Source organism: Anomaloglossus baeobatrachus, chromosome 1 (assembly GCF_048569485.1).
Source record: "Anomaloglossus baeobatrachus isolate aAnoBae1 chromosome 1, aAnoBae1.hap1, whole genome shotgun sequence".
NCBI lineage: Eukaryota > Metazoa > Chordata > Amphibia > Anura > Aromobatidae > Anomaloglossus > Anomaloglossus baeobatrachus.
Genome location: NC_134353.1, coordinates 435,084,128 through 435,110,934, shown reverse-complemented (window position 1 = coordinate 435,110,934; position 26,807 = coordinate 435,084,128). Strand labels below are relative to the sequence as shown.

General features: G+C 47.4%; 1 protein-coding gene across 2 annotated transcripts in view; it reads right to left on the bottom strand.

The window, feature by feature from the left end:
* CACNA1S (calcium voltage-gated channel subunit alpha1 S) overlaps positions 1-26,807 on the bottom strand; it is a 2,360,423-nt gene that overhangs the window by 541,166 nt on the left and 1,792,450 nt on the right. For both annotated transcript variants that reach the window (XM_075352638.1, XM_075352639.1), the window contains exon 31: positions 15,655-15,720. In XM_075352638.1, the coding sequence (XP_075208753.1) occupies positions 15,655-15,720 (66 nt within the window). The remainder of the gene's footprint in view (positions 1-15,654; positions 15,721-26,807) is intronic.

Below are 26,807 nucleotides of genomic sequence, written 5' to 3'. Positions count from 1 at the left end.
GCACAGGAGACACGGCCGCGCGCAGTGAACTGTGCGCAGCCATGTATGTGTTATAATGACATTATGCAGCAGGCAGCAGGCTCTGTATAGCAGTTGGGAGGGCGCCCACCCCTGCTACTAGCCGACCCTTGCTACTGGGAATCCCATAAGTGCAACAGACTGTATTGACATAAATAAAAAGCTGTGCAAATTTTTCAAGAAAATTCTGATCATTCATACTAACCATAATGGAAATAACTTGAATCTTAGCATCCTTAGGCTTTTTCTAAACACCTTTTTTTATTCTACTATTCCCCCTCCAGAGTCACTGAATGCTTTGACCACCTTTTCAGGTTTTTAACACTTTTATGCCGCAGCTCTTCAGATATGAGCCAAGAAAAGACATGCTAAAAAAATAGGTTTCCCTAAGAGCAGTAAGAGGTACTTTGCACGCTGCGACATCGCAGGCCGATGCTGCGATGCCGAGCGCGATAGTCCCCGCCCCCGTCGCAGCAGCGATATCCTTGTGATAGCTGCCGTAGCGAACATTATCGCTACGGCAGCTTCACATGGACTCATCTGTCCTGCGACCGTCGCTCTGGCCGGCGACCCGCCTCCTTGTTAAGGGGGCGGGTCGTGCGGCGTCACTGCGACGTCACACAGTAGGCGGCCAATAGGTGCGGAGCGGCGGAGATGAGCAGGATGTAAACATCCCGCCCACCTCCTGCCTTCCGCATATCCTACGGAAGCCGCAGTGACGCCGGTAGGAGATGTTCCTCGCTTCTGCGACTTCACACACAGCGATGTGTGCTGCCACAGGAGCGAGGAACAACATCGGACTGTCGCGTCGGCGTAATTATGGATTACGCCGACGCTGCACCGATGATACGATTACGACGCTTTTGCGCTCGTTAATCGTATCATCGAGCCTTTACACACTACGATGTCGCATGCGATGCCGGAAGTGCATCATTTTCAATTTGACCCCACCGACATCGCACCTGCGATGTCGTAGTGTGCAAAGCCCGCCTAAGTGTGGGAGTAGAAGTTGAGCCAAAAACCTCAGTTATTTGGAACTAACTATAGTCAGCACTGCAAGAGCGATGACTAATTTACCGATGCATGCTAGAGTCATGAATGAATACCCAAAGGCTTACTGCCTCTGGGTAAATAATCATGACTCTAGCATGTAACAGTAAATTAGTCGCCGCTCCTGTATGCAATCATGACTCTAGATGCACTGGTAAATTAGTCGCCGCTCTTGTATGTAATCATGACTCTAGATGCACTGGTAAATTAGATGCTGCTCCTGTATGCAATCATGACTCTAGATGCACTGGTAAATTAGTCGCCGCTCCTGTATGCAATCATGACTCTAGATGTACTGGTAAATTAGTCGCCGCTCTAGTAGGTAATCATGACTCCAGATGCACTGGTAAATTAGTCGCCGCTCTTGTATGCAATCATGACTCTAGATGCACTGGTAAATTAGTCGCCGCTCCTGTATGCAATCATGACTCTAGATGCACTGGTAAATTAGTTGCTGCTTTTGCAGTTCTGACTATAGTCAGTTCCAAATAGCTAATGCTTGACAGCTGACAAACAGCTGACTCACCACTGGTAAGCACAGGAGGTGGATCTGTATTTATGACCTGATGTCAGCAAAGGGTGGGATTGGTGGACCCATGCAGCTCTGGCCATGCGCTAAACTAGTGCCTTTAGGCCTTGTGCGCACGCCACGTTTTTTGTCGTGTTTTTGTGCGTTTTTTGGGTGCAGTTTTGGTCCCAAAACTGCATGAATTTCTTTCCCCAGCAAAGTCTATGAGACTTTATTTTTGCTGTCCGCACTTTGCAGCTTTTTTTTTGGCAGTGTCTTTGTGGTGACAAGCAAAGATGCAGCATGTCAATTCTTTGTGTTTTTGCCAGCGTTTTTGAGCCCTTCCAGGCAATAGATTTGACTTAAAAAAGGGCACTGGTCAAAAACACGCAAAAAAAAACGCAGTAAAACGCAGCAAGAAATGCATGCAAAGGGAGCGTTTTTTTGGGGCCAAAAACGTGCATCTTTGTAGTCACCATAAAGATGCAATGTGCACACATAGCCTAAAGGCCGCTTTACACGCTGCACCATCGCTCAAACGATCTCGTTGGGGTCACGGAATTTGTGACGCACATCCGGTCGCTTTAGCGATGTCTTTGCATGTGACACCTATGAGCGATTTTGAATCGTTGCAAAAACGGTCAAAATCGCTCATTGGTGACATGCCCCCCTATTCTCGAATATCGCTGCTGCTCGGTGTACGAAGTGGTGCGTCGCTCCTGTGGTAGCACACATCGTTATGTGTGACACCGCAGGAACGAGGAACCTCACCTTACCTGTGGCCGGCCGCAATGAGGAAGTAAGGAGGTGGGCGGGATGTTACGTCCTGCTCATCTCCTCCCCTCCTTTTCTATTGGGTGGCAGTTCGGTGATGCTGCTGTGACGTCGCTGTGACGCTGAACGAACCGCCCCCTTAGAAAGGAGGCGGTTTACCGGTCACAGCGACGTCGCAGAGTAGGTATGTGCGTGTGACGCTGCCGTAGCGACAATGTTTGCATTGGCAGCAATCACCACATATCGGCCATATGATGGGGGCGGATGCTATCACGCTCGACATCGCTAGCATCGGCTAGCGATGTTGCAGCGTGTAAAGCGGCCTTAAAGCTATGTGCGCACACTGCGTTTTTTTCTGACCACAAAGATAAGTGTTTTTGGCCCCCCCAAAAAAAGCACAAAAACGCACTTACAGGAAAAACGCATACAAAATTATGCGATTTTGCGCGTTTTTGTGCATTTTTGATGCGTTTTTTTTTATGCGTTTTTGTCCAATTTTTGTTTTGCATTCAATATGTGAAAACTGCAGTGAAAAACGTAAAAAGAATTGACATGCTGCCACAAAGACGCAGCCAAAAAAAACTGCAACGTGAGGACAGCAAAAATGTGACATAGACTGTGCTGGGGAAGGAAATTCATGCAGTTTTGCGACCAAAACTGCACACAAAAAACGCAGCTTGCGCACATAGCTTTACAATGCCAATGCCACCGACTGTAAGATCTGGGGCAACTGGAGCAACCAAAGATAGAGCTAGTCAGGGTCACTATGTTTCGATTTCGACCCTCGCCGGAATTTTTTGGAGAGTATGAAAGCTATACATTTCTGGAAAGGTTATTGTATAAGCAACAAGAAAACAATGTTTCCATTTGCCCTGACTCATACACGGACTCCATATTGGATTCACAAAATGGCTGACTTGACATCAATTTTCCTTTATATATATGAGCTTGTAAATAATATAAACATATAATATTTGCATAAAGGTACAGAAATCACAAATTTAGATTTAGAACTTCACAAAAGAAAAGAGCACCATGACCTTGGGCCAGGTGCAGTAAAGAAGTATCATCACGTAATCGACAAGATAAAGGAAGCAATTTTGAAACATGGAAACCCATTTGCTGTTGTAGGTGACAAGTTGCACAATGTGATCACTAATGCCTACATCCCTGATGAGTATGTCAAAATAATCCTGAATGCAGAGGATACTGGTCAAAAGTTGTATGAAGAGTACGTGTCTGAGCGAATCAATGGAGATGTTAGCCTATGGGCACCAGTTAAGAAGGAAAACAACAAAATATTCATGTCAGCAAACAAGAAAGCCACAGTGAAACTCCGTGACAAGACTGTGGATCTAAAGGAGACCAAGAACTTGTATGGCAGAATGGTGGTCTTGGCAAGGTCTAACAGAGACATAAATGAAAAAGCGGCAATAGGGAACTATGAATTCATTGTGACACCAAGAGCCTTTTTTGCTCCAGATGATACAATCTTACCATGCCTTGACAAGTCAAAATTGATCAGTGTCCTCAACAAGTTGGCAACAGTAGAAACTGTGCAGGAAGATCTGCACAGTGGGATGGACACCAGATCAGATGCTCCAAGCCGCCAGATAGCCCTGGTAGATGGAATGCTTCTTCTCCAAAGGATGGCCAAGAAACCAGCAATGATAGTGACAGTCAAGGATCTCAGTTACTGCTTCAACGCCATGCTTATGTCTCTGGTAGGAAATTATGATGAAATCATCCTTGTATTTGATACATACAGGGAAGATTCTCTCAAGAGTGCTACTAGGAATAAAAGAAGGCAAGGGAAAGCACCAATTCAGTATCAGGTCAGAGATGACACAAACATTAAATGTATCCCAATGAATAGGTTTCTTTCACATGACAATACAAAAACTGACCTAACAAACTATCTTGCTGCAAAGACTCTAAAGTGCAACTCATCATCACAAAAACTATTCATAACTTGTTCTTCAGGTCGTACCAGGAGCTACAAAGACTTTGTTTTTGATGACAACAATCATGAAGAAGCAGACACACTGTTGATTTACCAGGCTGTCCTGGCATCACAACGAAACCCACTGGATGCAAGGATGGTTTTCTTCTCCCCAGATACCGATGTCCTGGTGTTACTAATTGCTTACTATGACCTCATGCTGAAGAATACATCCATTTCAATGGTCTCAGGAATGATCGAGATAGAGCCAATAAGGAGAGTCATAGGGGCAGAATGAGCACAGGCTTTGCCAGCCTTCCATGCATTCACTGGTGCAGACAACACTGGAAGGTTTTCTCGTATAGGCAAAGCAACCTGGCTGCAAGCTTACATGAAGGCAACGCCACATGTAATCAGTAGTGACGAGCGAGTACCAAAAAGCTCGGGTGCTCAAGGCTCGGGCCGAGCATCCCAAGATACTCGTGTACTCGGCCCGAGCACCGAGCCCAATGTTATCCTATGGGAGACCCGAGTATTTTTATGAAATGACCCCCCGGCAGCATGTAGAAACCCTAAAAATGTCACAAAAGTCTCAGAAGAGTGCTCAAATGACATGGCAACAGTATGGGGAAGACCCCTTGAAGCATTTATCACTCAAAAGTCACAGCTGTGAACAATTTTGTCCGAGTTTTACGCCATTTTTACGGACTCACCAGAAAACCTTCCAAAATGACACCAAAATGAATTTTCATGGCGGAAATGTTAAGGGCACATACCCAATAGTGAGATAGAGCTGGTGTATGTTACTCTTTGAGATTACATGAAAGATTTTACGTAAAAAAAATTGTGTGGCACTCAGATGTCCCTGAGAAGAGACGTACATGAAGGCCTCTTGAGTCTAAAGTGCTCATTTTGAGGAAGTGAGTCTTTGTAGTATTTTCCTTTGCCAGGGCAGTCCAAAATTGTGAGGTTCACCAATGCCCCTGCATACAGACGTGCATGATGGCCTGTAAACCTGAAGTGCCCATTGTAAGGAAGTGGGTCTATTGTAGTATAGCTCTTTGGCAGGGCAGCCAAAAAATGGGAGGCTCCACATTGTCCCTGGATAGAGATGTGCATGATGGCCTGTAAACCTGAAGTGCCCATTGTAAGGAAGTGGGTCTATTGTAGTATAGCCCTTTGGCAGGGCAGCCAAAAATTGGGAGGCTCCACATTGTCCCTGGATAGAGACGTGCATGAGGGCCTGTAAACCTGAAGTGCCCATTGTAAGGAAGTGGGTCTATTGTAGTATAGCCCTTTGGCAGGGCAGCCAAAAATTGGGAGGCTCCACATTGTCCCTGGATGCATGAGGGCCTGTAAACCTGAAGTGCCCATTGTAAGGAAGTGGGTCTATTGTAGTATAGCCCTTTGGCAGGGCAGCCAAAAATTGGGAGGCTCCACATTGTCCCTGGATAGAGACGTGCATGATGGCCTATAAACCTGAAGTGCCCATTGTAAGGAAGTGGGTCTATTTTAGTATAGCCCTTTAGCAAGGCAGCCAAAAATTGGGAGGCTCCACATTGTCCCTGGATAGAGACGTGCATGATGGCTTGTAAACCTGAAGTGCCCATTATAAGGAAGTGGGTCTATTTTAGTATAGCCCTTTGGCAGGGCAGCCACAAAATTGGGAGGCTCCACATTGTCCCTGGATAGAGACGTGCATGATGGCCTGTAAACCTGAAGTGCCCATTATAAGGAAGTGGGTCTATTTTAGTATAGCCCTTTGGCAGGGCAGCCAAAAATTGGGAGGCTCCACATTGTCCCTGGATAGAGACGTGCATGATGGCCTGTAAACCTGAAGTGCCCATTGTAAGGAAGTGGGTCTATTTTAGTATAGCACTTTGGCAGGGCAGCCAAAAATTGGGAGGCTCCACATTGTCCCTGGATAGAGACGTGCATGAGGGCCTGTAAACCTGAAGTGCCTATTGTAAGGAAGTGGGTCTATTGTAGTATAGCCCTTTGGCAGGGCAGCCAAAAATACGGAGGCTCCACATTGTCCCTGGATAGAGACGTGCATGAGGGCCTCAAAACATTGTTCCCATTGCAAAGGAGCGGGTCTCCTGTCGTTGTAATGTTCATTCTGAAAGAATGGGCGAAAAAATTTACCACTGGGGGTATACCTGAAACAACGGCCTAACTATTGTAACAGTCATCATGGTGGCACATGAGGAGAAGGAGGAGCAGTCCAGCGATTATCCAAAGTCCAGAAGTGTGTACCCATGGGTGAGTGGAGGTACATGGCAAATTCCCGTTACAAAATTTAAATTCCGCTCTCATTTGCTGGTGGTGTGGTGAAGTCTGGCCCAATCCAACCCTTGTTCATCTTGATCAGAGTCAGCCTGTCAGCATTTTCAGTTGACAGGCGGGTACGTTTATCTGTAATGATTCCACCTGCGGCACTAAAAACATGCTCTGACAAAACGCTAGCGGCAGGGCAGACCAGGACTTCCAAGGCGTAGAGAGCCAATTCATGCCACGTGTCCAGCTTAGATACCCAATAATTGTAAGGCACAGAGGAATGTCGGAGTACAGTTGTTCGATCTGCAAGGTACTCCTTGAGCATCTGGGCAACCTTAGGATTTCTTGTGGCACTACCCCGCACCTCAGGGGCTGTGGTACGTGAGGGGCTGAGAAAACTGTCCCACATCTTAAAGACTGTTCCCCTACCTCTGGCGGATTGGACTTGTGCCCCTCTCGGCTGTACGCCTTGATTGTCCACTGATTCCTGACTTATGCCGCTAGCGTTTTGTGAGGGGAATGCTTTGCCTACTTCCGTGACTATGGCCTTCTGGAACTGCTGCATTTTGGCTGACCTCTCCGCCTCGGGAATAAGAGACATAAAGTTCTCCTTGTAGCGTGGGTCTAACAGTGTTACCAACCAGTAATGATTGTCGGCCAAGATGTTCTTAACGCGAGGGTCACGAGACAGGCAGCTTACCATAAAGTCAGCCATGTGCACCAGACTCTTAACAGCCATAACTTCAGTATCCTGATCAACACGATGACTGAACATGCTGTCCTCCTCCTCTTCCTCCTCCTCCTCCTCATCTACCCTGTCCTCTGGCCAGCCACGCTGAACCGAGGATATGACTGGTGTGCATGTCATATCCTCAATTTGGCCGGAGAGTTGCTCCATGTTTTCATCCTCCTCCTCGTCATAGTCCTCCACTGCACGTTGTGATGAGACGAGGCTGGGCTGTGTGTTATCACCCACACCCACTACTGTTTCTTGCTCCAACTCATCGCGCTCCGCCTGCAATGCATCATGTTTGTTTTTGAGCAGAGACTGTTTTAGAAGGCAGAGAAGCGGTATGGTGACGCTAATAATGGCATCATCGCCGCTCACCATCTTGGTGGAGTCCTCAAAGTTTTGGAGGATGGTACATAGGTCGGACATCCATCTCCACTCCTCAGGTGTTATGTGTGGAGTTTGACCCATTTCCCGATGGCTTAGGTGATGCAGGTACTCAACAACTGCCCTCTTCTGCTCACATATCCTGACCAACATGTGCAGAGTTGAATTCCAACGCGTGGGGCATCACACACCAGTCTGTGAGCCGGAAGATGCAAACGACGCTGAAAGCCGGCAAGGCCGGCTGAAGCAGTAGGTGACTTTCGAAAATGTGCAGACAGGCGGCGAACTTTTACGAGCAGATCAGACAGCTCTGGGTATGACTTTAGAAACCGCTGAACCACGAGGTTGAGCACATGGGCCACGCATGGAACATGTGTCAGCTGGCCTCGCCTCAAAGCCGCCACCAGGTTCCGGCCATTGTCACACACGACCTTTCCTGGCTTTAGGTTCAGAGGTGTGAGCCAGTGAACTGCCTGCTGTTTCAGAGCTGTCCACACCTCTTCTGCATTGTGGGGTTTGTCATCTATGCAGATTAGCTTCAGCACAGCCTACTGCTGCTTCGCCGAGGCAGTGCTGCAGTGCTTCCAGCTTGGGACTGGTGTGGAGGGTAAAGTGGATGAGTATGCGCAGGAGGAGGAGGAGGCTGAGGAGCATGACATTCCGGAGCTGTAGAGTGTGGGTGAAACCCTGACTGAGGTAGGGCCTGCAAACCTTGGTGTGGGAAGGACGTGTTCCGTCCCTCGCTCAGACTGGGTCCCAGCTTCCACAATATTAACCCAGTGTGCCTTCAACGAGATGTAGCGGCCCTGCCCACAAGCACTTGTCCACGTGTCTGTGGTTAGGTGGACTTTGGGTGAAACAGCGTTGTTCAGGGCACGTGTGATGTTTTGTGACACGTGGTTATGCAATGCGGGGACAGCACACCGGGAGAAATAGTGGCGGCTGGGGACCGAGTAACGTGGGACAGCTGCCGCCATCAGGTCGTGGAATGCTTCTGTCTCCACCAGCCTAAAAGGCAACATTTCCAGCGCAAGCAGTCGCGAAATGTTAGCATTTAGAAGTGTGGCATGTGGGGCGTTGGCAGTGTACTTGCGCCTGCGCTCAAAGGTTTGCTGAATGGATAACTGAACGCTGCGCTGGGACAAGGACGTGCTTGATGATGGTGTTATTTCTGCGTGGGCAACTGCAGGTGCAGGGCCGGAGGAGGCTTGTTCGTGGGCATCATGGACAGGGGATTGGCTCGCATGCACAACAAGCGAAGACGTAGCAGTGACATCAGCAAGCACTGCTCCCCGACTCTGTTGTACATCCCACAAAGTCAGGTGCTTGGCTGACATGTGCCTGATCATACTGGTGGTGGTCAGGCTGCTAGTTTTGGTACCCCTGCTGATGCTGGCATGGCAGGTGTTGCAAATAGCCTTTTTAGAATCATCTGGAGCCAACTTAAAAAACTGCCAGACTCGGGAAGACCTAACATTTGTACAGGCATCTTGTGTCGTGTTGTTGTTCCGGGGAACGGTTGCCTGACGTCTGCCTGGGGCCACCACCCTGCTTCTTACTGCCTGTTGGGATACTACGCCTCCTTCCCCCTGTGCACTGCTGTCCTCGCTCTGCATATCCTCCTGCCAGGTTGGGTCAGTTACTGGATCATCCACCACGTCGTCTTCCTCTTCCGCACCCTGCTCCTCCTCCTGACTAACTGACAATTGTGTCTAATCATCGTCCACCCCTTGTTGAGACACATTGCCAACTTCGTGAGAACGTGGCTGCTCAAATATTTGGGCATCTGTACATACGATCTTTTCATGACCCACTTCAACAGGAGCTGGCGAGAGGCCAGAATGTGCGAATGGAAATGTGAACAGCTCTTCCGAGTGTCCAAGTGTGGGATCAGTAATGTTCGTGGACGTGTACTCGGCCTGGTGGTAGGAAGGAGGATCAGGTTCTGAAATGTGCGGTGCAGTATCACGGCTACTGACACTTGACCGTGTGGAAGACAGAGTGTTAGTGGTGGTGCCAATCTGACTGGAAGCATTATCCGCTATCCAACTAACAACCTGTTGACACTGGTCTTGGTTCAAGAGCGGTGTACTGCTGCGGTCCCCAAGAATTTTGGACAGGACGTGCGAGCGAGTAGATGTGGCCCTTTGTTGTGGCGAAATTAGAGCTTGCACACGACCTCGGCCTCTGCCTGCACCGCCATCACGTCCACTTCCTTGTTCGTTGCCAACGCCCTTGCGCATTTTGCAATGCTGAGCTGACGTGTATTATTCACTAGACTTGTGCGTTATATCCTAGTTTGTGCAAAACGCACACAAGTGCACCTGTACGCCGCCACCGACTGCCACACACGTGCGGTTTTTAAATGCAAGCACGGACGCAATAAGAACCTAACAGGTTTTTAGGAGCGACAATTACTGAGAAGTTTGACACTATCAGACACTGCTGACGTGTATTATTCACTAGACTTGTGCGTTATATACTAGTTTGTGCAAAACGCACACAAGTGCACCTGTACGCTGCCACCGACTGCCACACACGTGCGGTTTTTAAATGCAAGCACGGACGCACTAAAAACCTAACAGGTTTTTAGGAGCGACAATTACTGAGAAGTTTGACACTATCAGACACTGCTGACGTGTATTATTCACTAGACTTGTGCGTTATATACTAGTTTGTGCAAAACGCATTTAAGTGCACCTGTACGCTGCCACCGACTGCCACACACGTGCAGTTTTTAAATGCAAGCACGGACGCAATAAGAACCAAACAGGTTTTTAGGAGCGACAATTACTGAGAAGTCTGACACTATCAGGACTGTTTTAGACTGTGTACACCAGCCCCAGATATGATGAAGGCTGGTATACGGTCACAACTAGGAATGGCTATATACCCTGCCTGTCTGCCTGTATACAGCAACAATAGTCCTGAGAAGGACTCTTCTGGTCACTAGCCTGTATTCCGACCTGGCTATACCCTGCCTGCCCTGCCTGTATACAGCAACAATAGTCCTGAGAAGGACTCTTCTCCTGTACTCCGACCTGGCTATACCCTGCCTGCCTGTATACAACTACAATAGTCCTGAGAAGGACTTCTGGTCACACTGTTTGCAGCCCTGCTACGGAAATAACTATAAAGGGCCGCAAACCTTTCCCTGAAGCAGCAACACTCTCCCTGCACTGACTGTCTGGATGGCTGTGTGCAGAGCACAGCGCGCCCGCCGGTATAAAGGCTCGGTCACGCTGTGCGGGCCGGCCAATCACTGCAATTCCACAACTAACAGGGCTGTGGCATTGCAGTGGTCTGCCAGCCAATCCCTGCATGAGGGCTGGCTCTCAAAAGAGCGCCAACATGCAGGGATGAAGAGCACGAGTATCGCGAGATTACTCTGTACCCGCCGAGTAGCCCGAGTACAGTGATACTCGTGCGAGTACCGAGTAGTGACAAGCGTACTCGCTCATCACTAGTAATCAATTCTCTGTAGATGCTTTCAACAGAGACAGAAGTCACAGACGATATGTTGTCAACACTTGCTAGCTTCGTCTGTTTAGCTTACTCTCCCAAAGACATCTACATCAACAATTTTCCCAAACTGCAATGGCATCTTTCTTGCAAGTATCATAGTTTTTAAGGTTGAAGGGAGACTCTAAGTCCATCTAGTTCAACCCGTAGCCTAACATGTTGATCCAGAGGAAGGCAAAAAACCCCAATGTGGCAAACAAGTTCCAATGGGGAAAAAATTTCCTTCCTGACTCCACATCCGGCAATCAGACTAGTTCCCTGGATCAATACCCTGTCATAAAATCTAATATACATAACTGTTTATATTAAATTTTTCAAGAAAGGCATCCAGGCTCTGCTTAAATGTTAGTAGTGAATCACTCATTACAACATCATGTGGCAGAGAGTTCCATAGTCTCACTGCTCGTACAGTAAAGAATCCTCGTCTGTGATTATGATTAAACCTTCTTTCCTCAAGACGTAGCGGATGCCTCCGTGTTCCAGTCGCAGGCCTAGGTGTAAATAGATCTTTGGAAAGGTCTCTGTACTGTCCCCTCATATATTTATACATTGTGATTAGATCTCCCCTAAGCCTTCGTTTTTCCAGACTAAATAACCCCAAGTTTAATAACCTGTCTTCGTATTGCAGCCCCCCCATTCCTCTAATAATCTTGGTCGCTCTTCTTTGCACCCTCTCCAGTTCAGCTATGTCCTTCTTATATATCGGTGACCAGAATTGTACACAGTATTCTAAGTGCGGTCGCACTAGTGACTTGTACAGCCTCCTTCTATGCTTGAGATCCTTTTACCTTAGGAGGTTATGGGTTGTGGCTGGCTCCAACAGATATGCTGATTGCTCTTACTCCATTTATAGTCGATTGTATGGAATGTTGTAAACTATGGTGATTTTGCATGTTTATTGACCACATCGAACATTCCATTTATAACACTGCTGTAATTTATGGAGAGACCCTGGTGTGGGTACATGTTTTTAAGTATGTTTTAATTGTTTATGCAATTCAATAAAATTATATTTATTTATATGATAGTTGGGTGTGCTTCCCGGTTATGCAGTACTTTTTCTCTTCCCCTTCAGATGTTGTTAATACTGCTTGTGACAGCACCCCATTAATACTATAAGTTTATATAATATTGCTGTGCACCCAAACTCCTTAGTACCATCCTGGGTAAGGACAAGGGTAAACGCTGGTTCACAGGAAAATTCACACTACACCTATTGTTAGGCATATTTTGGGACTGGGGATAGTGGAAGCTACCCCCATGCTGCATGCTGGGGGGGCGTAAGACCCATCCCTTCTCCCATAGGGTAGGGCCTAGCAACGGGGATAGTGGGAGGAGCCAACAGAAAGTGAGAGCAGGAGCAGGAAGTTCAAGGTCAGTCTGTCAGTAGGAGCAGAGTAGTGAGGAGTTGGAAGGAGAGAGAGAGGTTGATACCTCAGAAAAGTTCCAAAGAGTGAAGCTTCCTGGTGGAGACCCTGGGGCCCAGCTAGGCCCAGGTGACACTACAGATAGTAAAGAAAGGATTCCAGGGCCACGGAAGGCTTTCAAGCTCGTGGCCTGTTCCACTAGAACATCGGGTGGAGGGATCAGGCTGCATCTAGGGACGGTCCCTAGAAACTAAGGGAAGAAAGACATTTCGAAAAGTAAACACCGAGGCCCAGGGTGGTTGCAAGCGCCCCGGGCCACAACCCGCTGTAATTCCACTGGGAAGAGAGCAAGATTCCAGTCAGGGAAGCCTTCTTGACCAGAACCTATGGTGGAGGCCGAGACAAGTTCATCTATAAAGGTCAAGGCTTTGAAGTCAGTCGAGGGAAGAGACACAACCAAGGGTGCACCGGCATTTACCTTAGGAACTACCCGGGACCGGCGGAGGTCCCTGATGGTGAATTTCAGCAGTCCAAAGGCACCAGTGTGCTGAAGCCCTGGAACAGTGAGTAAACATCTTGAAACTGCACCCCCTGGTGTTGCCTCCTTTATTTCATCCTGCACTGCACCATTTCCAAAGCATCATAGACTTTAATAAGCACCAACGGCTGCCCTGGGGTACCGCTCCACCTGTGGGGAGCAGAACCATCCCAGCTGCTAATCCATCAGCCCCGGAGGTCTCATCCAGCAGCGGCGGCTCCATAGCCGCAATCCACAGGTGGCGTCACGAATATTTCCTTAATTAAAGTTACTACCCCCACAACTGCCTTATTAGTTGACCCCGCCAGGGTCACGGAGTCGGGCCCCACCACCATTGACTACCCCCGGACTAGTCCGGCCTGACACCGGGTGTCCCAAAGCCCTGGGGTGGGCGAGTCACAAGCACATGGCAGAAAGTGACAAGCTACCTCCTACACTTGCAGCCCTAAAACAACATGTCCTCAGAGTCTAAATCCAAGCCAGAGTGTCGGGACAGGCTAACATTGCTTTGCAGGATTCTCTGCTGGACCCTATGCAGAATGGCTACCACAAAGACTTGGATGGCCAGGTGAAACCAAACATGACAGATGCTCTTCCAGCTCCAAAGGCAATAATTGAGATGATTAGTTCTAAATGCAAAAAAGGGTGTTCTTATGCAGGGTTTTCCTGCCAAACACATACGTTATCCTGTACCGATCTTTGTCAATGCGACAGTGAGTGTAGGAATTTCAGAACGACAAGGACACCCAGATCCAGTATGAAAGTGATGATGACAATCGTGGCGATATGTAAAAAGTCTCGGGGGCTCAAAAAATTAAAAACATTATACTGTATATTGTTTGTGGACGACAACTTTTATAACAAGTAATAATACCAAATAAATAAATAAAAATAATTTTTAATTGAATCTAGAGCATTTATTTGGATACCCTTGCATTTCTTTGCCCTGAAAATGTATGTTTATGAAAATCAAGTATGTTTATAATATTTACAAGCTGATATATACAAAAGGAAAATTGATGTCAAGTCAGCCATTTTGTGAAATCCAATATGGCGTACGCGTATGAGTCAGGGCAAATGGAAACATTGTTTTTCTTATTGCTTATACAATAACCTTTCCAGAAATGTACAGTTTTCATACTCTTCAAAAAATTCCAGCAAGATTACATAGTGAACCTGACTATAATGATTCTCACGGGGAGGACTCTCGGGTTTGGAAATGATTGTCCCATGTGAGTACAAGTGGCTAGATACATGCACCTCAACTAAGATATGTATATCTGGGTGATGTCAGAAGTGGAAGGATTGGCATTGGTGCATAATTTAAACAAGGAAATTATACCAGGTAGGGTAGGGAAAACAACAACAGCACTAAGAGGTGCAAAAGCATGGCTAGCAAAAAAAAATAAAACTGTTGCTACTCTCACTGCTAACTTGTGCAAGATGAGAGATAGATATAGAGAGCTAGTACTTGATGTAGCAGTCTGACAACACATAGGCAGGGGCGCTGAGAGACCGGCCTCATTATTATTTGCACAGAGAAGTAGTAATGGGTTGCTCACGCTAGAATATAAATGCTCTGCCAGGGAAGTGATGCACTGTGGTAGACCATCAACAATAGGGAAGGACAAGAAGAAAGCATGAACCACTTGCGGGTACAGTACAGTTAATGAATGGGCCAATGGTGAATTAAATTGGATACAGCTGCTCCTAGCAGTATTAGCATCCTCAAGACAGTCTCTGCATGCAGAATGGGATCTGGCACAGAATTAATGAAAAAGGTACAGAGGCTGGGGAAAAACAGGAGAAATGGGAAAGTTCTATATACTAGCCAGGAGACCCTAAAGCCAGTTAGAGCCCTCAGCCATGATGAAGTTGGGATGTTGTAGGAATCTATACTTAGAGGCCATAGAAAGTGAATCACAGCAGAGGAGGAATTACAAAAGTATACAGACATTACAGCTTGGGATCACAAATGATTATTTCCTTGAGATAAAACATTTTTTAAAAACAGAGAGGGACATATTTATCCTCACAAAAAAAGAAGCTGAGATTCCATGTTGTAATGTGTTTATACTTTTGTGTCCTCCCCTGCCCAGAAGCTGTGGTATGTTCAGACCATATCCCTGTATGGTCAGACATGGCCATTACACAGAAATAGCAGGGACACATATATAAGATTATCTCAGAACAGAAACATTTTTTTAAACACATCCCATTGTAGAAATTATTATTATTAATTATTATTATTATTATTATTATTATTATTATTATTATTATTATTATAAGAACTATTGATTAAAATCAATTTTAAAATGAACTTTTTTCCTGGGAAAACCCATTTAATATTTTGTGAATCCTTGACCATTGACAATTGTGAGTAGATATAATTCTGATTTTACGATCATTAGTTTCCGTTTTAGTGGATGGAAAATATTATTACTCCAAGATCTATTGATTAAAACTTCAAAATGAATGTTGTTTGTTTGTGAGAAAACACTTTTAAAAACAAAAATGTGTGTTGCAAAACTCCATGCTTACCTGCATTCCAATGACAGCATAGATAAAAAACAGCATTACAATCAGCAGAGCCACATATGGTAGTGCCTGAGAAGAGACAACAAACATAAAAGTGAATAAAACAGTAACATTTTTATACAACAAAATACAAAATTATAAGGTAATGATTTGGCATTGATTTTAATGATTAATCTTAATAGTACAGGAAATATTACCAATTATATATACATTATAACGAAAAGCTGGGTGCTCAACATTCTTTTATTCAAGGGCCACAACGTTAGATTGTAACTAGTGATGGCCAGACCCGAACTGCAAAAGTCCGGATTCACGCTGGTTCAAAAGTACTCACGTACCGAACTCCTTGTAACAATCCGGGTCCGGTAACTCGGGTAATTAAAAGAAAATAAAGGAAAAATAAAGAACAAAAGGGGAATACAGGTGCATTATACTCACCGAGTCTCTCGTGCGGCTGTACATTGCTTCCGGGCTGCTCATACTATTTCTGGGGCCTTTCATGATCTTTCATGCATAGGCACTGCCTCCCCCACTTACCGGCAGTCCCAACAGTCAGATGTGCCCTCACCCTGTGTGACAGCGCATCTGACTGCTTTCAGTCAGATACACTGTCTGTGTGTCAAGATTGCTGAAAACTAAATAAAAAAATTGGCATATGGTCCCCCCATATTATGATACCCAGCACAGACAAAGCATATGGCTACAGCCATATGCTTATCTCGGCTGTGTATCAGAATAAGTGGGAATGCATGAGACTTTTTCTTCTTTTTTTATATTTAGACAATTTTAAAAAAATGGAGTGCGTCCCTCCCCCACCAATTTTGATACCCAGACATCATAAAGCTGACAGCTCGGGGCTTGTATTCTCTGCCTTGGGAGACCCTTGTTTATTGGGTCCCCCAGCCTAAAAATAGCAGCCTGCAGCTGCCCAGGATTGTCACATCTGTTAGACCCCGGCGAGGTCACTCAGTTCAATGAGGTCACCTGAGGTCAGGTTACCTGTGGTTACAGTTGAAGAACCATGGGAACCTCCAGCTGTGACCGCAAATAACCTGAGTGATGTCAACACTCATCGCGTGGTTCAGTCAGTATCGTCCTGAAGCCCAGAGCAGGTGGTCATATTCTATGCCCACTCTGTGCCTTCAGTAATATAGCAGAGCTGAAATCACCGTGGGACCTTGTGTAAATTATGCTGGATCTGGATGTTTTGGGGGTTAATAAAGGGGTGAAAGAGGGTGTTTTTTGTATTTTATTTGAAATAAAGGATTATTTTGGTGTTTGTGTTTAATTCTTTTCATTTACAGTTTAGTAATGGGGGTCTCATACCCGCCTTCCATTACTAATCTAGGGCTTAGTGGCAGCTGTGAGCTGTCATTACGCACTTATCACTCTGATTGTCACTGCACCAGGGCAATCAGGATGAGCCGTGCAAAGTGCTGGGATTGTCGCATCTAACAGATGTGACAATCCTGGGTAGCTGCAGGCTACTATTTTTAGGCTGGAGGGCCCAAAAAGCATGGGTCTCCCCAGCCTGAGAATACCAGCCCCCAGCTGTTCGGCTTTATCATGGCTGGGTATCAAAATTGGGAGGGACTGCATGCGATTTTGTATTTATTTAAATTATTTTTTAAAAAAGCCACATGCTGTCCCTCTTATTTTGATACACAGTCAAGATAAACACACAGTTGGGGGCTGCAGCCTATAGCCATATCTGTGCTGGGTATTATAATAGGGGGACCCTACAGCAATTTTTTTTGTTTATTTATTTTTACACCAATATAGAAAGACAGACATCATCTGTGATTGAAAGCAGTCAGTTACGCTGTCACACAGGGTGGGTGTGCATCTGACTAAAACAAATCAGGCATGTGACTGCCATGGGAGGGAAAAGCGGTGCATATGCATGAAGGATAATGAGCGGCCTTGGAAGTGGTATTACAGCCGCGTAGAGACTGGCATGTATAAAGTGCTTGCTCCAATTCCCCTATCCCTTCTACCAACATTTTTAAGTGCCCCATAGACTTATATGGGGATCGGTGTCCAGCCAGATTGTTCTGCTTTTTGCAATCAATCCGTGTTTTTCATTGTTTGCTTTGCTGTAGACTGTTTCCTTTACTGGGTTGTACTTTAGCTACCTCTAGTAACCAATCTTTAGTAGCACCAGCCTTGTATTTCATTTTTCCTTTCTTTTCTGTGGGGTTCAGCTGAAATTAGAGAAAGCTGAACAAGAGTGAAGGTTGCAAATTGAGAAAGCACGCTTAGATAGTGAGAAAGCGTGCCTGGATCTAGAGAAAGCTGAACAAGAGCAAAGGTTGCAAATGGTAAAAAATTGCGCCTGGACGCTGCCTTAGAAAGACTAGCAGCAGAAAAAGAAGCCACAGCCACTCTAGCCAAAGCAGAGTCCCTAGAAGCCGCGCAACCTGAGCTGCAAAGACAAAACAGGATACTGAGCCTGAAGTTCATACCACAAGATTCATTACAACGCATATCTCAGTACCTCAACGAACTTCCTGACTCAAACTGTGATCCTGAACCGGTATCAACACAAGAGCACATCTCAGACAAAACAAACAGGATTCAGCATGAGTCTCAACCCCAGGACAGATATTAACTTGGAAACTTGGAAACATCATGCAACACAACTCTCCCGATGAGAAGCTTGACACCAATCAGGTAACTGAAGCCAATTACCATGCTGACATGCCATACGTCAGACCAAAGCAATACGACACCGGCTGGCGCCACCCAGATACTATCAGGTATGAACTTACCCCACACCACTACTGGGGCGACCCATCTCCAGTATACCCTGCTGATAACCATCTCACAACAGACTTAGCCAAGTTCTTTATGCGAGGTAAACTGGTCGGTAAGGGGCTCATAAAACTTAATGACAAAGCTGAAAGTTATAGGGCCTGGAAAGCTTCCTTCCAGAATATCACTAGAGATCTGGGTTGCTACGCAGGGAAGAAATAGACCTCTTAAGGCCGCTTTACACGCTGTGATATCGTGACCGATATCGCTAGCGTGCGTACCCGCCCCCATCGGTTGTGCGACATGGGCAAATCGCTGTCCGTGGCGAACAAAATCGCGCTGACCCATCACACTACTTACCTGCCTAGCGACGTCGCTGTAACCGGCGAACCGCCTCCATTCTAAGGGGGTGGTTCGTTTACCGTCACAGCAACGTCACAGCAGCGCCACCGAACCGCCGCCCAATAGAAGCGGAGGGGCGGAGATGAGCGGGACGTAACATCCCGCCCACCTCTTTCCTTCCTCATTGCGGGCGGCCGCCGGTAAGGTGAGGTTCCTCGTTCCTGCGGTGTCACACATAGCGATGTGTGCTGCCGCAGGAGCGACAAACTACTTCGTACACCGAGCAGCAACTATATTCGAGAATAGGGGGGCATGTCACCGATGAGCGATTTTGACCATTTTTGCGACGATTCAAAATTGCTCATAGGTGTCACACGCAAAGACATCGCTAAAGCGACTGGATGTGCGTCACAAATTCCGTGACCCCCAACGAGATCGCTTGTGCGAGATCACAGCGTGTAAAGCCCGCTTTAGTCAAATACCTGGGAGAAGAGTCAGGCAAACACGCAGCAAGGATTAGAGACATTAATATAAAAAGTGCTGAGGTTGGCCTCAAAATGATCTGGAGTAGGCTGGATGAGTGTTATGGCTCAGTAGAGTCAATAGAAATAACTTTATTCAAAAGAATCGACGACTTCCCCCAAATATCCGACAAAGGTCTCTAGAAACTCAGAGAACTAAGCGATCTTCTAATGGAAGTGCAAATTACTAAATGTGAAGAGAACTTACAGAGACTCACATTCCTTGACACAGCCAGAAGTGTTAACTAGAGATGAGCAGTACCAAAATATTCATAATCGCTACACTCGTAACGTATACTTTGTAATACTCGTGTATCCATTCCGAATAGCAAGTCAATGGGAAATGCGAGTAATTTTCTGCTGGACCCAACAAGGATGTCTGGGGGCCTGAGGAAAAGGCTGAAATGGATGGGAAAGTGATGAAACTGAATGGGGAGAGCCTAGAGCAGTGACGGCGAACCTATGGCACGCGTGCCACACTGGGCACGCAGAGCCCTTTGTGTTGGCACGCGCGCTGTCGCCACACTGAGCCACGTTGAACTGCCGATATGATCGCGCCGGCAGTTTAACGTGGTGTGTAGCAGAGGAGACATCTCTCCTCCCTCAGACACGCCTCCTCTCCTGGGCCGCAGGCCTGTTGCCTCGGATACGGAGGAGCGTCACTCAGTAGGCGGCGCCGGTGTCTTGTGGCCGCGCGGTGGAGCTGCTGCTAGAAGGTGAGTTTTTTTTTATTTTTAAGCTGTGTGCGGCTGTCCCAAGGTGTGGGGGACAGTGCCAGTACGGGGGAAACATGGGAGCACGGGGCATAGAGAGCACAGGGGAAACATGGGAGCACGGGGCAAACATGGGAGCACGGGGCATGGAGAGCACGGGGCAAACATGGGAGCACGGGGCATACAGACAGAGCACGGGGCATACAGAGCACAGGGCAAACATGGAGAGCACGGGGCATATAAACAGAGCACGGGGCATACAGAACATGGGGCATACAGAGCACGGGGCAAACAGACAGAGCACGGGGCATATAAATAGAGCACGGGGCATACAGAGCACGGGGCATATAAACAGAGCACGGGGCATACAGAGCACGGGGCATACAGAGCATGGGGCATACAGAGCACGGGGCATACAGAGCACGGGGCATACAGAGCACAGGGCAAACATGGAGAGCACGGGGCATATAAACAGAGCACGGGGCATACAGAGCACAGGGCAAACATGGAGAGCACGGGGCATATAAACAGAGCATGGGGCATACAGAGCACAGGGCAAACAGACAGAGCACGGGGCAAATAAACAGAGCACGGGGCATACAGAGCACGGGGCATACTGAGCACGGGGCATACAGAGCACGGGGCAAACAGAGCACAGGGCATACAGAGCACAGGGCAAACAGACAGAGCACGGGGCAAACATGGAGAGCACGGGGCAAACATGGAGAGCACGGATAAAACATGGAGAGCACGGGGCAAACATGGAGAGCACGGGGCAAACATGGGAGCACGGGGCAAACATGGAGAGCACGGGAAAACATGGAGAGCACGGGGAAAACATGGAGAGCACGGGGAAAACATGGAGAGCACGGGGCAAACAGAGCACAGGGCAAACAGAGCACGGAGCAAACAGAGCCCGGGGCAAACAGAGCACGGGGCAAACAGAGCACGGGGCAAACAGAGCACGGGGCAAACAGAGCACGGAGCAAACATGGAGAGCACGGGGCAAACATGGAGAGCACGGGGCAAACATGGAGAGCACGGGGCAAACATGGAGAGCACGGGGCATACAAAGCACGGGGCAAACATGGAGAGCACGGGGCATACAGAGCACTGGGCAAACATGGAGAGCACGGGGCAAACATGGCTGCAAGGATGGGGGAAACGTGCAAAGATGGAGAGAAATGTGCAAAGATGGGGGAAACATGTCTGCAAGGATAGGGGAAACATGACTGTAGGGATGGGGGAAACAAGACTGCAAGGATGGGGGGAAACAAGACTGCAAGGATGGGGGGAAACATGACTGCAAGGATGGGGGAAACATGACTGCAAGGATGGGGGAAACATGCAAGGATGGGGTACATTTAGCAGGAAGGGGAACATGCCAGGAAGGAGTACATTTACCAGTATGGGGGATACATTTACCAGAATGGGGGGTAACATGAAAGGATGGGGGGAAACATGCCAGGATAGGGGGAACATGAACATGCCAGGATGAGGAACATTTAGCAGGAAGGGTGACATATATCAGGATAAGGGAACATGCCTGGATGAGGTACATTTACCAGGATGGGGTCATTTGACAGCATGGGGGAACATGCCAGTATGGGATACATTTACAATGATGGGGTACATTTACCAGGATGGGGTACATTTACCAGGATGAGGAATATGCTGGAATGGGGTATATTTGCCAGGACGCTGCCATGATGGGGACAAATATACCAGAATGTAAAAAATATATATATCAGGATGGGGGACATGTTTAACAGGAAGTGGCCAGGAAGGGGGACAGAACTACACAATGAAAGGGGAGGGGAGCAACTCGTACGTCTTTATGGGATTTCAAGATGTTCAGACTTTGAAATTTAGATGTGGATTAAAGGGTGACATCTGATTGCATTCAGGCTAAAATCTCTGTCTAATATGATGCAATTTTTTCCAGAAAGATCAATCCAACGGCTGTGTCTGGAAAGGGCAGGGGCTCAGCTTCAATATGTGTTAAGCACGCATGAGCATGATGCCCCCTGCTGAAGAGAAGAGAAGATGTCAAAGGTAAGGTTACAATCAATTATTTACATGATATGATTGGTTGGCACTTCGGGAAAAAAAATTGATTTAGGGCTACAGTTTGGGCACTCGGCCTGTAAAAGGTTCGCCATGACTGGCCTAGAGACTATGCCTGCATGCATTTCTGACTCCCATATGATTTTTGGGAATAAGTATGTCATAGTATTACTCCACTTCTTCTCCCTCTCTCTTTCTCCAAGCACTTCATACTCACCAATCACCGGCGTGGCGCGACTGTCACACTGCTCCCGCTGCCTCTCATTGTTCTTCCCTAACCGCTCATTAGGCTCATACATATTCACTGCACCCACTCATTAGGCTCATACATATTCACTGCTTCTCCTGACCACGGCATCTGTCATTAGTTGCAGTCAAATAAGAAAGCCGCGGAGACACCATCACGTGTTTCTCAACGCTGGCAGGAAACTAGCCAGGTCTTTCACCGGGAAGGAACAACCACGGGAAGGGCAGTCTCCAGTCAAGGAGACTACCTATACCAAACATGGTATCCATCCACAGACAGCCGTTTCGGGGTATTTGCCCCTCATCAGTGTGGAGTAGGAATCTGGCTAGTGGGGGCAATGCCTAGTAAAAGACTACTTAAGCAAGCATTGTTGACCTTAGGGAGATCAACATATCCACTGCGGAGACACCATCACGTGTTTCTCAACGCAGTGATTCTAGAGCATTGCCCCCTGGGAAGTATGCAAATAAGAAAGCCGCGGAGACACCATCACGTGTTTCTCAACGCTGGCAGGAAACTAGCCAGGTCTTTCACCGGGAAGGAACAACCACGGGAAGGGCAGTCTCCAGTCAAGGAGACTACCTATACCAAACATGGTATCCATCCACAGACAGCCGTTTCGGGGTATTTGCCCCTCATCAGTGTGGAGTAGGAATCTGGCTAGTGGGGGCAATGCCTAGTAAAAGACTACTTAAGCAAGCATTGTTGACCTTAGGGAGATCAACATATCCACTGCGGAGACACCATCACGTGTTTCTCAACGCAGTGATTCTAGAGCATTGCCCCCTGGGAAGTATGCAAATAAGAAAGCCGCGGAGACACCATCACGTGTTTCTCAACGCTGGCAGGAAACTAGCCAGGTCTTTCACCGGGAAGGAACAACCACGGGAAGGGCAGTCTCCAGTCAAGGAGACTACCTATACCAAACATGGTATCCATCCACAGACAGCCGTTTCGGGGTATTTGCCCCTCATCAGTGTGGAGTAGGAATCTGGCTAGTGGGGGCAATGCCTAGTAAAAGACTACTTAAGCAAGCATTGTTGACCTTAGGGAGATCAACATATCCACTGCGGAGACACCATCACGTGTTTCTCAACGCAGTGATTCTAGAGCATTGCCCCCTGGGAAGTATGCAAATAAGAAAGCCGCGGAGACACCATCACGTGTTTCTCAACGCTGGCAGGAAACTAGCCAGGTCTTTCACCGGGAAGGAACAACCACGGGAAGGGCAGTCTCCAGTCAAGGAGACTACCTATACCAAACATGGTATCCATCCACAGACAGCCGTTTCGGGGTATTTGCCCCTCATCAGTGTGGAGTAGGAATCTGGCTAGTGGGGGCAATGCCTAGTAAAAGACTACTTAAGCAAGCATTGTTGACCTTAGGGAGATCAACATATCCACTGCGGAGACACCATCACGTGTTTCTCAACGCAGTGATTCTAGAGCATTGCCCCCTGGGAAGTATGCAAATAAGAATTAGTTGCAGTCAGACCTGCCACCACACTGAGTGACAGCTGTCTGACTACAACCAATTACAGATGGCGGTGGGCGAATTTACAGTGCCTACAAGTAGTATTCAACCCCCTGCAGATTTAGCAGGTTTACACATTCGGAAATAACTTGGCATTGTGACATTTGGACTGTAGATCAGCCTGGAGGTGTGAAATGCACTGCAGCAAAAAAGAATGTTATTTCTTTATTTGTTTTTTTTTTTTAAATGGTGACAAGTTTATTCAGAGTGTCATTTATTATTCAACCCCTCAAACCACCAGAATTCTGTTTGGTTCCCCTAAAGTATTAAGAAGTATTTCAGGCACAAAGAACAATGAGCTTCACATGTTTGGATTAATTATCTCTTTTTCCAGCCTTTTCTGACTAATTAAGACCCTCCCCAAACTTGTGAACAGCACTCATACTTGGTCAACATGGGAAAGACAAAGGAGCATTCCAAGGCCATCAGAGACAAGATCGTGGAGGGTCACAAGGCTGGCAAGGGGTACGAAACCCTTTCCAAGGAGTTGGGCCTACCTGTCTCCACTGTTGGGAGCATCATCCGGAAGTGGAAGGCTTATGGAACTACTGTTAGCCTTCCACGGCCTGGACAGCCTTTGAAAGTTTCCACCCGTGCCGAGGCCAGGCTTGTCCGAAGAGTCAAGGCTAACCCAAGGACAACAAGGAAGGAGCTCCGGGAAGATCTCATGGCAGTGGGGACATTGGTTTCAATCAATACCATAAGTAATGTACTCCACCGCAGTGGTCTCCGTTCCAGACGAGCCCGTAAGGTACCTTTACTTTCAAAGCGTCATGTCAAGGCTCGTCTACAGTTTGCTCATGATCACTTGGAGGACTCTGAAACAGACTGGTTCAAGGTTCTCTGGTCTGATGAGACCAAGATCGAGATTTTTGGTGCCAACCACACACATGACGTTTGGAGACTGGATGGCACTGCATACGACCCCAAGAATACCATCCCTACAGTCAAGCATGGTGGTGGCAGCATCATGCTGTGGGGCTGTTTCTCAGCCAAGGGGCCTGGCCATCTGGTCCGCATCCATGGGAAGATGGATAGCACGGCCTACTTGGAGATTTTGGCCAAGAACCTCCGCTCCTCCATCAAGGATCTTAAGATGGGTCGTCATTTCATCTTCCAACAAGACAACGACCCAAAGCACACAGCCAAGAAAACCAAGGCCTGGTTCAAGAGGGAAAAAATCAAGGTGTTGCAGTGGCCTAGTCAGTCTCCTGACCTTAACCCAATTGAAAACTTGTGGAAGGAGCTCAAGATTAAAGTCCACATGAGACACCCAAAGAACCTAGATAACTTGGAGAAGATCTGCATGGAGGAGTGGGCCAAGATAACTCCAGAGACCTGTGCCGGCCTGATCAGGTCTTATAAAAGACAATTATTAGCTGTAATTGCAAACAAGGGTTATTCCACAAAATATTAAACCTAGGGGTTGAATAATAATTGACCCACACTTTTATGTTGAAAATTTATTAAAATTTAACTGAGCAACATAACTTGTTGGTTTGTAAGATTTATGCATCTGTTAATAAATCCTGCTCTTGTTTGAAGTTTGCAGGCTCTAACTTATTTGCATCTTATCAAACCTGCTAAATCTGCAGGGGGTTGAATACTACTTGTAGGCACTGTATATCGTATAGTAAAATAAATAAATAATTTAAAAAAAACGGTGTGCGGTTCCTCCAATTTTGATACCCAGCCAAGATAAAGCCCCACAGCTGGGGGCTGGTATTCTCAGACTGGTGAGGCCGATGGTTTTACTAGCTTAAAAATATCAGCCAGCAGCCGCCCGGAATTGACGCATCTATTAGATGTAAGAGTCCTGGCAGTTTACCCAGCTCTTCCCGATTATCCTGGTGTGGTGGCAATCGGAGTAGTGAGGGAGTTAATAGCAGCCCACAGCAGCCACTAAGTCCTAGATTAGTCATAGCAGGCGTCTATGAGACACCCCCATATTTAATCTGTAAGTGAAAGTAAATAAACACAAGCACCCCAAAAAGCCTTTATTTGAAAAAAAAGACAAAAAACACCCCCTTTCACCACTATATTAACCACCCATACACCCCTCCAGGTCCGATGTAATCCACACAAGGTCTGACGACGCTTCCAGCACTACTACATCCGACGCTCACAGCGAGCGCCATAGAACAAGACTGCCCGCTATGAGGTTAAGGCCACAACTGAAGTGAGCCATGCGATCTGCGGGCATGTCACTCAGAATGAACGTCGGTGAACCCGTGACATCACTGCTGGGACTCACATTGTCCTATGAGGCACGCAGCTGTGACGTCAGGGTTTCACCCGAGTTCATTCTGATTGTGCATAACTCAAAATGAACGTGGATGAACCTGTGAAGTCACTGCCGCGACACACGCCATCCTATGGGGCCCGCAGCTGTGCCATCAGGGGTTCAACTGAGTTCATTCTCATCATGCGACTGTGACGCCCTGGACTAGCCAGGTAGTCACAGGTAGGCCCTTGCATAACACCTTCCCCTAAAAAGGTAACAGAAGCCAACCACATTAAAACCTAGTCACCTCCCTCAGGGCTCAATGGACACACCAGTGGGCGAAGCCAGGTGGTTGGCCACGCCCGCCGAGGAGTCCAGAGGGCCTGAGGCAGGAAGAACAGTCATTGATAGTTTACAGTTCAGAGTTTGCAGTTGACAGAGGAGAGGAGTGCAGCAGGCCTGTGGTGACACGTCTGCCACAAACTGACAGGTGTGAGGGTCGTTGCCCGCACACCTTGGCTAGGAGGCAGGCAGTGGCCTGGCCTGCACTAGCCCGGAAGACAGCCAGGTGGAACCGTAAGGGACCGGGACAGGATAGTGGCCCGCCGGTACCGAACCGGGGAACAGACTGCAAACCGGAACACCAGGGGGGTACTCAGATCCAGAACGAGGCCCAGTAGCCACTGGACCACGTCGAATTCACTGATTGAGGTCTGGACCTTAGGTCCTTTCCCATCCCAAGTCCCGACTGATGG